General features: G+C 39.4%; 1 protein-coding gene and 1 long non-coding RNA gene across 4 annotated transcripts in view; one reads left to right on the forward strand and one right to left on the reverse strand.

Moving 5' to 3' along the window:
• Window positions 1-3,147, forward strand: part of LOC122867295 — a 26,858-nt gene extending 23,711 nt beyond the window's left edge. For 2 of the 3 annotated variants that reach the window (XR_006375888.1, XR_006375887.1), the window contains 2 exons: window positions 102-168; window positions 3,012-3,147. This is a non-coding gene — a long non-coding RNA (uncharacterized LOC122867295). Of the gene's footprint in view, window positions 1-98; window positions 169-3,011 lie in introns of all 3 variants that reach the window. The other variant, XR_006375886.1, reaches the window with a different exon arrangement.
• The window catches only part of LOC122867293 (GTPase IMAP family member 8-like), an 8,723-nt gene extending 2,689 nt beyond the window's left edge, over window positions 1-6,034 (reverse strand). Inside the window, exons 1-4 of the mRNA XM_044177915.1 lie at window positions 5,893-6,034; window positions 5,105-5,791; window positions 2,865-3,620; window positions 20-235 (exon numbers count right to left, since the gene is read on the reverse strand). Of these exons, the coding sequence (XP_044033850.1) occupies window positions 20-235; window positions 2,865-3,620; window positions 5,105-5,791; window positions 5,893-5,917 (1,684 nt within the window). The 5' untranslated portion in view covers window positions 5,918-6,034. The remainder of the gene's footprint in view (window positions 1-19; window positions 236-2,864; window positions 3,621-5,104; window positions 5,792-5,892) is intronic.
• Window positions 6,035-13,036: the final 7,002 nt, after the last annotated feature.

A 13,036-nucleotide genomic window follows, 5' to 3' on the forward strand; every position in this document is an offset into this window, starting at 1 on the left:
AGGAATTTGATTTATTCACCTGCAAAGACAGATTTGTAGAAATGTCTCCAAGAAGCCTGTTCCATGGCCACCTCTCGTCTGCTCCACTCTCTCTCCAGCAGTTCCATCCATGTGTTCAGTGGGCCAGATCCTGCATCATCTTCACTCGCTACTTCAACACCAAAACAGGTCTGTCGGTGCTCCATTTGTTCTTCCTCTCCTTCTGAAGCCTCAGACTTCTGCTCGTCATCACTCACTAGTTAGAAAATACAGTAATCATGTAGTTCAACAAGGGATAAAACTAATTTAAGATACTGCCGGAATATAATGTAATGCATGGCTTTTTAGTTTATAAATCAGGTTTGTGCAGTTATGTCCAGATAAAGGGCTGCATAGAACAAGTTGTTAGACTGGATACACTAGAAGGCAATGTCATGTAAACCACTGAAGAAAACGACTTCTACTACTACGTTGACTTGAACTTGATAAATCCTAAATTTGAAAGTAACAATGGATCATTTCTACTATTTTCTCTTTAATACACTTTTCTCACCGCACACAGTTTGATTTCTCACAGCAGAAAGAATACTGGTGTAACTAATAACATTCATTTTCACTCTTCAATTCTTAAATGCAATGCAGCCATGATTAATGTTATTAGTTACGCCTGTGTTTGTCAACTCAAAAGAGCTTCATCCCAATTCCTTAGAAACAGTATACTGTATGTACTATATATTAGTACTATATATTATTTGTCATTGGATATGCTTTTTGAAGGTAGAATACGAGAAATTAATGTACCTAAAGGAAAAGATTGACGTCTGTATTTTAATTTGTTACGTGCTTGTGGTTCATGCTTTGTCTTATCTATAGATATTTTTCGTTTTTTATGAATATTCATTATTACTGTGTTTTTTCTTCAATACCACTCACCTACAATTTTGAGAAATATGTTATTAATTTCCTCCGTCGAGTTACAGTCCAACGCACCTGCAGAGCACCTGTACCACACTAAACTCCTATAACCGCTACATGAGTCTCATGTTTTACCTGTAACATTCACGTTTTAATGCTTTTGTTCATCACCTGTGATGTGAAAACACACTGCCAGAGATAGCTGTGTCCGTACTGGTCATAGTTCAGTTTTTAAATCCTAGCACACCACAGAGCATCTGTCCTGCTCCTGACAGTGCTATCAGCCCAAGAGTCAATCACACTGGACAGAAGTAAAGGAGGCTGTACCAGCATCTGGTTCAAAAGTAGATGAGTCGCGCTGCTTTCTGTTTCCATCACAGATAGTTTTTTAGGTCATTTTGATACAAATCTGATGATTTCAGACACAGCCCCCTGTCTGCAGCCTATGTGCATGCTGCAAACCTAAAGCAGATCATATTGATCAGAACGCCTCCAGTAAACAAAAAGATACACAAGGGATCCTTTGTGCAATTAATATAATGAACAGACAGCACTGAAATATCCCCCTGCTGGAAAATTTTAATTATATTATCAACGCCAACAAGTCCAATAGACGTAGAGTCACAGTGTGACTTTACTTCGATCATTTGCAGGAGGAAAACTTATTTTAGAATGAATAAACACTGTTTAAAATAACAACAATATAACTTTGTAACATGAGTGTGAATGGTAGTGTTTACACTTGAATTGTGTCATTCAGTCAAGTCAGTCAAGTGTTATTATTATTGTTATTAATGCAATATGCTATCATGTATATGGCCAATAAAGGGGCTAAAATAGGTGTTTTATTTCAGCATTTCCTCAAGTTCCATTTAGGAACAATTTTTCCTTGCGCACCAACACTACACAACACGCACCATTGTGACAATGGCTTAATGGGGAGGGGGGTCCTCCCTCTCTCCAAGCACGGACAGATAATACCCACAGGAGGTATTATGAAACAGCAGCTCTGGGCTAAAGTGTGGGTCAGAGAGAGAGAGAACTGTCTGTGTGCATCTGCTTTGATTCCTAGAAAATTTATTATTGCAGACAATGCTATGGAGAAATGATTTAGTTTTTATTTTTCAGCTGATGATTATGCTCTAAACAGTTAATTACATAAATTTCAAAGTCAAACATTTATGTACATAGACTTGTCATCTCATCTTAATGTTCAAATGGAACTTATTAAGTTACATCTGTGGGGCTCACTGACAAACCCTTGTCTATTTTGACCAGTCAAACATCTCACTCTCCCCCATCCTTGTACTGGTATTTTCATGCACAAGACTTTCTGAATTACATGACACTTTATCACAGGTGTGTTTATTCGGTTACACCACTGTGGCAAAGGGTCAAAATAAAGTCGCGTTGTGACTCGACATCTACGCAGTTTGAGGAAATGTTTGCTCGGCTTGAGAAGTAAGGTCTAATGGTTGTAAATATGTTTATAACAGACTGAGAAATATAATTATCTACAAGCAGCACAAGAGCTGTGCTTGTTATAGGTTTTGTGGGTGTGTCCAACTAGGAAGTGGAAGCTATACTGAAAACCACAAATTGGGGAAAACTACAAGGTAACTGTGAAATTTTTACACACATTTTTACAAAAAAAAAATCACAAGTATGTGGGTGTTTAGTGGCTTGACTTAAAAGTAAATTTCATGTAGGCTGAAATAATGTTGTCTACAGCGCTGAAACGACATGGATTGATGAGCCGTTGAAACGATGTGGGTCAGAAGACCGACTTCAGAAAAACTTTCATATCAGCCCCTCAACTAGACGTATCGACTTCCAGGACCAACACGTCGAAATGTTTGCTGGGCTATATTGGTGTGATGTCTAGTGGGTCAATAAAGTTTATTCTGTTCTATTGTAATTATAGTGTTTTAAAAAAAAACATCAGTCTGTTAATGTCTCTGGATACTTACTGGCTGGTGGTGATTTCATACTTCCTTTAAGGCTATGGTGTTTTTCCCAGTTTGTGCGATCCCATTCGATGATAAGTTGTTCTGTGATCTCCTTGGTTGTGTTCTCTTCTTTGTTTTCAGTTGATTTGTCACTTTTGTCTTCCTCAGTTTGTGGCCCATCTGTCTCTGGATTGGCACTGAGGTAAAAAGAGCTGTTTCCTGCTACCATCTCCTCCATCTTTTCCAGCAACTCTGTTACCTGATCATCAGCTGTGCTCATATTGTTATGAACATGATACCTGTTTCCACATTTCTCAATAAGCCAACGGAGAGACTTTCCTTCACTTTCAATGTGTTGCTCAATAGTTTTGTCCCCAATAGTGTCCCCGAATGTAAACAGCACAATAACATGTCTCCACACTCTCTGTCCAAGCAGCCTCATGTTACCCTCTGTGACTCTTCTTTGTTCATCGGTAAATGATGTGTCAAGCGGCACTGTCAGCAAGATGACATTTGGTGATGGCGAGCACAAAGACACCCCTTTTAAAATCTCGGACGTCAAAGTCAAAGGGTTAAACATCGGTGGGAAGAATTTCCACCATCCAGGAGTGTCCACGATGACGACCTGTCTTCCAGCCACCTCGCCACTTTGCTTCAAAGCTTTCACCGTTCTGTCACCAGACTGAAACACCTCAGCGCTCAGAATACTGTTCCCAGTGGCACTTTTCCCCGAAAACACCCACCCGACCATCAGGATTCTCAGGTTGGGTGTTGGCTCTGCGTAATGAGACAGCTATTAGAAATTTTGTACATTTAAAGGACAATTCTTGTTTTTTACAATATGTGTATTATTTTTGTACTTTTGGTCCACATTTCAATTTATAGTACTATAGTGGACCTTTGAGATGAAATCATTGGTAACACTTCATATGTCCTGCAATGTACAACATAATTCTTTCCAGTTTACAGTGTAATTTTTTGTACTAACGGTGTACCAGTAGAGTATGCACCGATAGGTACAAGGGAACAAGATGAGAAATTAGGGAATAAGAGGGTAACAATCTGGGAACTTTATACTGTAGGTATTTTTTAACTCACAGGTACCTGTTCTAATGTCATGGGGTACAGTACGACCTAGTGAACAACAATCTGGCATTTGGAAGGATTGGTTGAGTTTGAATGTGCAGTTTTTATGTTCTCCCTGTGCCTGCGTGGGTTTTCTTCCGGCTTCCTCCCACAGTCCAAAAATATGTAGGTAAGTTTAATTGCTCAAAATAAATGTGAGCTCGAATGGATGTCCGTCTCTATGTGTAAGCCCTGTGACTGACACATAGAGAAAAGTTCTCTTCCAGACACGTTTTAAAGTATGTAAAAAATTCTGCCATGATGATTTTGTTTAACATGCTTTTCCCACATAAAAAGTTTTTTAAAAAAAAGCTTAAAAAAAGACTGAAAAGGAACTGGAAGAACATCTATTCTTTCTCCCTCATTGAGAAATTCTGGATCTATGAACATCCGCCCAACACCGCTAATTGCGCTAGGTTGACCATTGAAAGAGCAGTGCGCCTCAAGATTGCTAGCGTTAGAGGAAACATTAGAGAGATTCAGCCATAGCCTACACGTTTGAGCCTCAGTCAGACGTAGACTCAGCAGATGTATCAGAATGGTAACGGTAGCATCTTTTATTTGTTTATGTTTGTTAGCTTGTAAATGGCAGTGGCTGAAACAGCATTAGTGGTTGTGAAACATACAATAATATCTGCTATGATGTTAAGGTGTGTTCACATTGTCACATTGTTATTACATAGTAGATAGCGGAGGGAAGCTCCAGGATCCGGTTTACATCCAAAAACTGCACACTCTACCATGTTTGCTGTCAAAACTTTCACTTTAACGTTGACTTTTAAGTTCTGTTACACATCGTCACGTGACTTCCTACTGCCTAACCAAGTGGTTTTTTCCCCCTAAATCTAACCACACTTTTAAGCGATGTTACATCGTTTCTGAAGGCGTCTCCTACTAACGCCAAAGGGTACCGTGTGCGTGATTATATGATGCAGAGGGGCATGACAAAATATGACGCCCTGGGAATGAGAACGCGTTGGAAAAATACAACCTGTCTGACAGCTGGTGTTTGCAATGTTCCCAGATCTAAGCAATTATCTTGGTGACTACAATGTTGTTATTATTAAAGATAGGAATGATGACCAAGAATTATTTCTTTTACCATACATTTACATAATCAAACCAACTCAACTGACCTGTCAGGACATTTCTGAGCTTTTGCCTTTGTTGTTGTGACTGCAGACGCAGTTCCTCAGCTTTTTTGTCCACTTCCTTCCTCTTCAACTCAACAGTTTGTATCAGCGTGCTGTCAGTTTCATAGCAACTGTTTTCTTCCACCATAGCATCAATCTTGTCAAACAGCACTTTGACCTTCACGTCGTTGTCTGTGCCATCATCACAAAGAACGTGATATCTGTTACCACAGGCCTCTAGAAGCGACTGGAGCGGCGCCCCTTCCCTCCTGATGTAATCCTCAATGGTTTTGTAGCCTAGATTGCCTCTGTGGCTAAAGACCACCATAGTGTGATCCCACACCTTGTCACCAAAGAAGTGTTGCAAGTGCTCCTTTATTGCCTTCGTGTATACGTTTTTGAATGGTAGTTCAGCATTAATCACCAAGATAAAACCATGCAGTCCAGGCGGACACAGAGTGACGCTGAGAATCGCTTCTGTCTTTATAAGTTCTGGTGTATTACAGAGGCGATATCCTCGCAGCCACCCGGGGGCTTTGACCAATGTGACTCTTCGCCCGTGTACTTCTCCCTCTCCCCTCTCACAACGGGATGTTGCATCTCTTAGATCAAATGCCTGTCTTCCCAGGATGATGTTTCCAACCAGATATTGCCGGGAGCTCTTTGATCCCACAAGCACAGCATTCAGCTCTGACAGAAAGAAAGTTAGACAGAGATAGTAACATGAAAGAAAACAGACTGTTGATAAATCATCTTTTATTCACAGTATGAGAGTTACTTTATGGACTCACCTTTGGCAGATGTAGCTTTCTTCATGTTTTCTGAAGAGTATAATTAACATAAAAGGCTTCTAAAGGGTTTCATTTCCGTCTTTTTGGTGACTGTGTAAGCATGGAATGTAGCTCACACTGCTCACACTTGTTTTTTTTAAGAGGCACCTCCCTCCTTCATCATCTGCTAACAAGACCAACAGCATATTTTCATGTAGAAGAGATCAGATAAAATTATACGTGTTAGCTTGTTTCACAGAACCTGTGTGCTGTTTGTTTGCTTCTTCCAGCTGTACTTTTTTCTGTCAAGTCTTAACATTGTATATTATTTATCTACATCAGCAATATGTGGATCATGGCAGGGATGTGGTGTACCACAGAGAACTAATATGAATATTTAATAGGGCAAATGCCTTAACACTTAATGCCCTACACCTAAACACCTGGTTTATCTGCAGTATTTTTCCTCTTAACAGAGGGAGTGAAATTAAAAACAAGCAACAGAGTACAGTGTTCTGAATAGAGATATACAGACAGGTGACTAAAGGAAAGGAATAATTGAGCGGAAAAACATAACAAATGCAAATGTGCAAATCCTGTGGTTTAACAACACATTACTAAGACACTTTGTCACCCATCTCATCACCCATTCCTAATTTACAGGACACTTCACCTAGCTCTCCAGAGGAAACAGCAGATATCTTGAACCTACCTGTCACACATGGAGCCTCAGTGTCTTGGACAACTGCAAGTACTCTTAACATTACTCTGTATGCTGAAATTGTCAGACTTATACGAAATTATGAGTCTGCTAATGTCTGACAAGATGCTTTGCTTTTTGCTTTTCTGAAACCAATTAAAGAGAACAGCCCAAAAAACAAACAAACAAAAGAGAAAACTGCCACCCATCTGTGAAACAAGTTGAATATAATATTTACAGTGATGACTTGAATAAAAGAAAATCATTTAGACTCCATCAACACAGGAAACATGGCTGCCCAGACCACCGAAGGCACAGTATGCAAGAGCATCACTGTTCACATGCCTGCTCAAACTATACATTTTGGAATATATATTTCCCAAATTTGGCTGTAAAATAACAAAATGTTTTAGAATCATGCAGCACAAGAAAATCTGTAAATCCAGTGTACATAATCTAGGTGGATACAAAGAATTCATGTGAGTAAATATGTAAATATTTATGTATATATGCATTTGTGCATGAACTTTGTTAAATGTTCCAATTTATTTATTACTGTTATTGATTATTTTTATTAGTTTAGTCAATATTTGTGTTATGTTTTTGTTTCCATTGTCACATTCTTTTTTATGGTGTTAATCGTATATTTCTGATGCAACAATGGCGTATTTGAATTAATAATATTTGAGTTTGTGAGAGACAGAGAAATCATGTGGACAGCCGGGAGAACAGATAATTCTGTTCAGCTGTCTCTGACATTCGTGCTGGTATGTTGTTGAACTGGTTATTCTGGAGCGATTCCAGGTCCCAGAGCAGCTTAGTGTCAGACTCTACCTGCGGCCTTTGCCAGCACCCTTACATAACAAAATTAATAGGAACACATAGAGATTCTGCTTAATGTGTTATAAATATGAGTTGGTGCAGTACGTTTCGTTATATTTTTAAGGTAATATTATGACAATGAACAATCATTTGGTTTGTTGATATTCCGTTATGCTTCATTTGAAAATGCTATTGGCTCAATCAACTGTGTGTGAGCAGAATGACCTGGAAATCTGTGTTTTAATAGCTGGTGCATCTAATACCAGCATGACCAGTAAGTCCCTAATATTTCCATTTAATCTGTCTTATTATTCATGTTAATCCAGCTCCCTTGAGTCAAGCGGTGCTGTGCTTACTTTGGACATTAGCAAACCACACTGGTTGCTTTATGAAAATCCTCTCTAATACTGGGTTGGAAATGAGCACAATTACACATTAGCAACATTTGTACAATACTTTAATCAGATTGCTTCTCAAACCACTGAGGAGGTTAAATGTAGACAAATCCATCATGTTTTATGTAATCAGGACAAGATCAGGACTTATTAAATGTCATTTTATGAATACTTATCTAAAATATTTTTTCCGGAAATGAGTAAAAAATTATCTTAGCCATTAAAGAATATTTGAATAAGCCTTTACTCTATTTGGCTGGTTGTTATAAAATCTACCCAAGGAGCCAAAATGTATGAGTAAATGGTATAGCTGAATAGAAAAGTGTGAGGCTTTAAATGATGGACAGTTGGTTTCTCTGTCACTTCACTTGCTGCTCCTTCTGAGTTCACTGGTGCAGCTTTCGTATAAATGAAGATCACTTAAATGACCTTATAATCAAATTTTTACACTTCCGTTCAATTTGCCTTTGTTGTCTGGCCTCTTTGTATGACAGCTGTGTGTGTCAATTTTAAAACATGAACAATTAAGTGCAATTGATTGAAGGTTAATGAACCAAAGGAAGGTCTAATGCTGAATATAGGTAATCTAACTATAAAGGAAGCTAGTGTGCAATACCCCCAGCACAAAAGCCACCTGCAGCGCTCCAAAATAACAGCCAGGCTTTACCCAAAACAATCGGGTTTATCGGGTTTTTAAGTAGGTTTTCTACATACAAGGAATTTGCTTTGGTATATTGGTGCATAAATTGTAGAGAAAAATATAATATATATAAAATAAAAGCAAATACTACTGCGTACTTGTGTATTGGGACAGTACTTAGGCCAGAAAATATGACGTTTCACAAGAACACAAGTACAGACAGAACACAGATTGAGAAAGGCCCCATGTCTGTCCATATAAGCCACGCCCATTGCGTCTAGATCAATTTCCCGCCATTTTGAATGTTGTCCAAATCAGTTTTTTCGCTACTCCTCCTACAAATTTTGAGCAATCATCACCAAATTTGGTACAGAACATCTCTGGATCAAGCCAGAAAAGGCAACTTTTTGGATTTTTGATATTCCATACAGTTGTGCTATAGGTGGCCCTCAAAGTTTGCTGAAATGCTGTGTGCAGGGCTTATATTACCAAAAAAATGTCATATCTCCTGAATGCTTTGTGCTATTGCAACCATATCTAGTGTACATGTATAGATATGATGTCTGAGTGACCATGGCAAATTTGGTGCCATTTGGCCAATAGGTGGCGCTGTAGCAGCATCATCTAACTATAAAGGAAGGAATCTCTGTCTGTTTGTCTTTCTGTATGTATGTGTGTGTGACTGTACTTCGTATATCTCAAGAACCGCTCATCCGATCGACTTCACACTTGCCGGGTGTATTGCTGAGGACCCAAGTGCAGTGTCGAGTGTGAAGTCGATTGGCAGCACTTCTGGGAGCCAAGCAATCGGCACGTTCCATACAGACACGCGCTCTGAACGGGCACTGCAATAGTACAATTAAAATATAACAATGTGTAGCTGATTGAGTAGTTCAATACAGTATTACTTCAAAATGGGTACTAATGGGGTTTTTACAATAAACCTATATTGGCTATATCGTCGCCCTGTATCGAAGAGGCAAAAAGGTCAAGAGCTGAGAACAAACTGCATTTATCAGAGTAGAACTAAGAAAAGCCCCCTTTTGGTAAATTCCTTTGTACTTTCTGGAACCTAAAGGGGAAGTTGCTATTGTTTTTATTGTAATTTTTTTATTGTCAAGGTGGTTCACTTCTATAAATACCTTGAAGTGCACCTGGATGACAGGCTAGAATGGGCTGGGAACACGGGTGCCCCTCTTTTCAAGAAGGGCCAGAGCTGGCTCTACTTCCTGCAGACACTCAGGGGCTTCAGTGTCTGCAACAAGATGCTACAGTTGTTCTACCAGTCTGTGGTGGCCAGCAATGTCTTTTATGCTGCCAAAGTGTGCAGTGGCCGGAGCGTGAGGGCGTGAGACGTTAATAAGCTCAACAAGCTAGTCAGAAAGGCTGGCTCAGTGATTGGAGGAGGAGTTGAGCTGGACTCTCTGGAGTCTCTGCAGTGGCTCTGTGCCCCCCCAGGGGGGCCCGTCCCCCGTTTGAGAACCACTGTGTTAAAGGAATCTGTCTGTGCTCATAGCACCACGGTTACAATTAACAACCTTCATTATTTATCATTACCATTAAATGAAATAACTTAGCAATCAGCTGAGTCATTGCTACAGGCTGATGTTTATGCTTTAATGTATTGTTATTCCTGCATTAGTTTAAATATTTGTTCCGTATATGTTTATGTACATTTTACTGTGTTACAATTTACTCTGACTGTTGCTCAATGGACTCATTTGGTTGCTTAGATAGACACAATGTTTATTGACATGTACAACAAAAAAACATGTCTGCAATATCCTGCTCACATCAACTCGTCTGACCTGAAATTGGGTCATTGGATCATTAAATAACCTTATTTAATCTGAACCAGAATAAGTATGATGGAGGGAGGAAGGATGAGGGGGATCACACAGAGTGGTATTGTTTTGGCCTTTGTATTAGTTGTGTTGCTTGTATAATGCTACTTTTGTGTAAGTCCAGACCCAGATTCTGATCCTCTTAATATCAGCCAGAACTCCCCATCATGGGACCAGTTGCGCTCTGGGTCTTGCAAATACACACATGGACACACGCTGTACACATAAAATCAAAATACACAACACCCATGCAGGAAGGATGTGTTTGTTTGTTTGTTAGGGAATTCAGTGAGATGGGAAGAGGATAGAAGTTAAACGTTTAAACATGTTGTAACTCTGAACTCACATGCACTGTGGGTGTATGTGTGTGTGTGTGCGCGTGCATATTTGGTGTCAGAGAAAGTAAATGTGTGATTTGTACAGTGCTATGAGAAAGGCAAATGTGTAGAAACCATGGTGACCTCGAGTGCGCAGGGGTCAAGCCTGGAAAAGGCAGTAGATATCTTAGCACAAGATCCTGCCACTCACCCTGTAACCGTAATCTTTCTGCAGGGCAAAAAACTAAAGTCCCTTCGAGTTAAATTTGATCCGCTGTCTCCCAGAATTTCCTCATATCAACACTGGTGGGTTAACTTGATTCAGTTTAAGAGAGTTGAAGAGGCTGTTATGTTGTATTATGGAGCATTGAACAGCATTAGAGAGCATTAGCAACATATTGTTGAAATGGAAGACTATAGAATAGGGTGTTATATAAATGGGTTATGGTGGCAGGGGTTAGTGTGCCTTAGTGTACACAATATACAAGCCCAAAGGCAAACAGAGAGTGATGGAATAAGCAGAACGAAAGGAGGTTAGGGAAGCTAGGCATCATAAGACCTTGAACTTCCCACTAGAATGAACAGAAACTGGAAGACAGTCATGCTTAAATTCCTCTACATCCTTTATCTGTTGTTGACAATCGACCATTATTCCCAATCTATCTATCATTCAGCCTCGCTACCGTTCTGTCCGTCCACATGGTGGAGCTCTCTCGGCTAAATGTCATCTCCGATGAAATGAAAGGCATGCTTTATTGTTCACGCGGGAGCAGTTAGAGACAGAAACAAACATGTTCCTGGTACAGGTCTCTCTCTGTAGTAACTCAGCAATCTCACTGCATCCTCTCCAGAAATCACAAAACAGAGAAATTAGTAGTCAGATTAGTGCATCTCTGAATCAATGCTGTCTGTGCATACATTCAGACACACAAATGTAAATTTTTTTATAGCTCAGTTTTGAATTTAGGTTGTGAAATATCTTTATGTGTCTATAATCACTATTTCTTTTAATATAAACAATGGATCACACAACTACTTGGATGTGAAAGTGGTAGCCTGCAGTTGTGAACCCAGAGAGAATTATCACCCAACTGCAGATCCCCTCAGCTCAATGGAGCTTTGTAGTGTCTTTCAGCTCATTGTTTTGTTTTTTTTTGGTTTCCAAAACTACTGTTTTGGTTCAGTCTCAACGCTCTCGTAGCGCTGCTTTTGGCCACAGCAGGCAGCTGTTTTCAGCGCAAAAGCTCTAAAAACCCACAAACACCTGCTCAGCACCAAATGGCAAACAGATAAAATTAGCAATGAGCTAGTGAACATAGTGGAGTATTTAGCAGCCAAAAAGCTAGCTATTTCCCTCAGGAATTGGTGCAGAACAAAAACAGAGCTAAAAGGAGAGAGAATATTGGACTTACATTCATCAGGTGGCCAGAAACACGACTCCAAATTAATACAATGTTGTTCCGTTTCAGCTGGATATGCAAATAACTAACACATCAGGGTGATAATATATCAGTGTTGTTTTCACAGCTTGCTTATGTTGCCTCCAAGTGGCCAAAATCATCAGTTATTGCAGGTTTAAATCAATTTGTTTAAAAGAAAATTCTGGTATTTTTCAACCTGGGTCGTATTCTCATACTTGTAGCCATTCTGACTAATGGCTTCTGCTAACTTTGCACTCCGTTGAAGAGATTTTAGAAACACGACTAAACATATATCGGGTAAACAGTGCGAGCCTCCTAAAGTTTTTTAATAAACTTAAGTTTGACATACATGTTTTAAAACACTTGTTTCTGAGTCTGACTGAAAGTAAACACAGCCTCCTTAATTAGCCATTTTTGCCAACTGCATAGGGATCCTATTTGTGGGGTAGCCACCCAGCTAACGAAGCTAGCTGTTTGGTTAGCCAACTAGCAAACAATTCATCTGCAATAATAATAAACAAACAAAAACATAGTTAACATGACCAGTAGTCAGAACGGACATTATTATGAGAATAAGACTCAGGTTGGCACAATTTCCCATTAAGTCTTCATGTTTCCATAAATACCTCCCTCCAGTTGTTGTCTGCATTCTTACTTCCTCACTCCATCCTTCTTTCCTTTCTTTAGGATTAAAACATACACACACACACCAAAAAATAAATACCTTTTAATCCTTCCATTATCTACTCATTTCTCCCATCCTTCTTTAGTCTTTGCAGCAGCATGTTCTACTGTGACCTCGACCTTTCCCCAGAGATGCACTCAAAAGCCAAAGCTTCTCCCTGCCCTAATGAAACACGCTCCAGTTGTCTGAGTCACATCGCTGAAATACAATAAATATAAATTTTTATATTATTATAAAAATTATTACGTAAATGTAGAAGACTTCTGCAAGCTGCACATCAAAGTGGGGCTTTCTGCTGATGCCCAAGAAAAGAAAAGAAAATAACACTAGCCATGTGGGTT

Source organism: Siniperca chuatsi, linkage group LG20 (genome assembly GCF_020085105.1).
Source record: "Siniperca chuatsi isolate FFG_IHB_CAS linkage group LG20, ASM2008510v1, whole genome shotgun sequence".
Lineage (NCBI taxonomy): Eukaryota > Metazoa > Chordata > Actinopteri > Centrarchiformes > Sinipercidae > Siniperca > Siniperca chuatsi.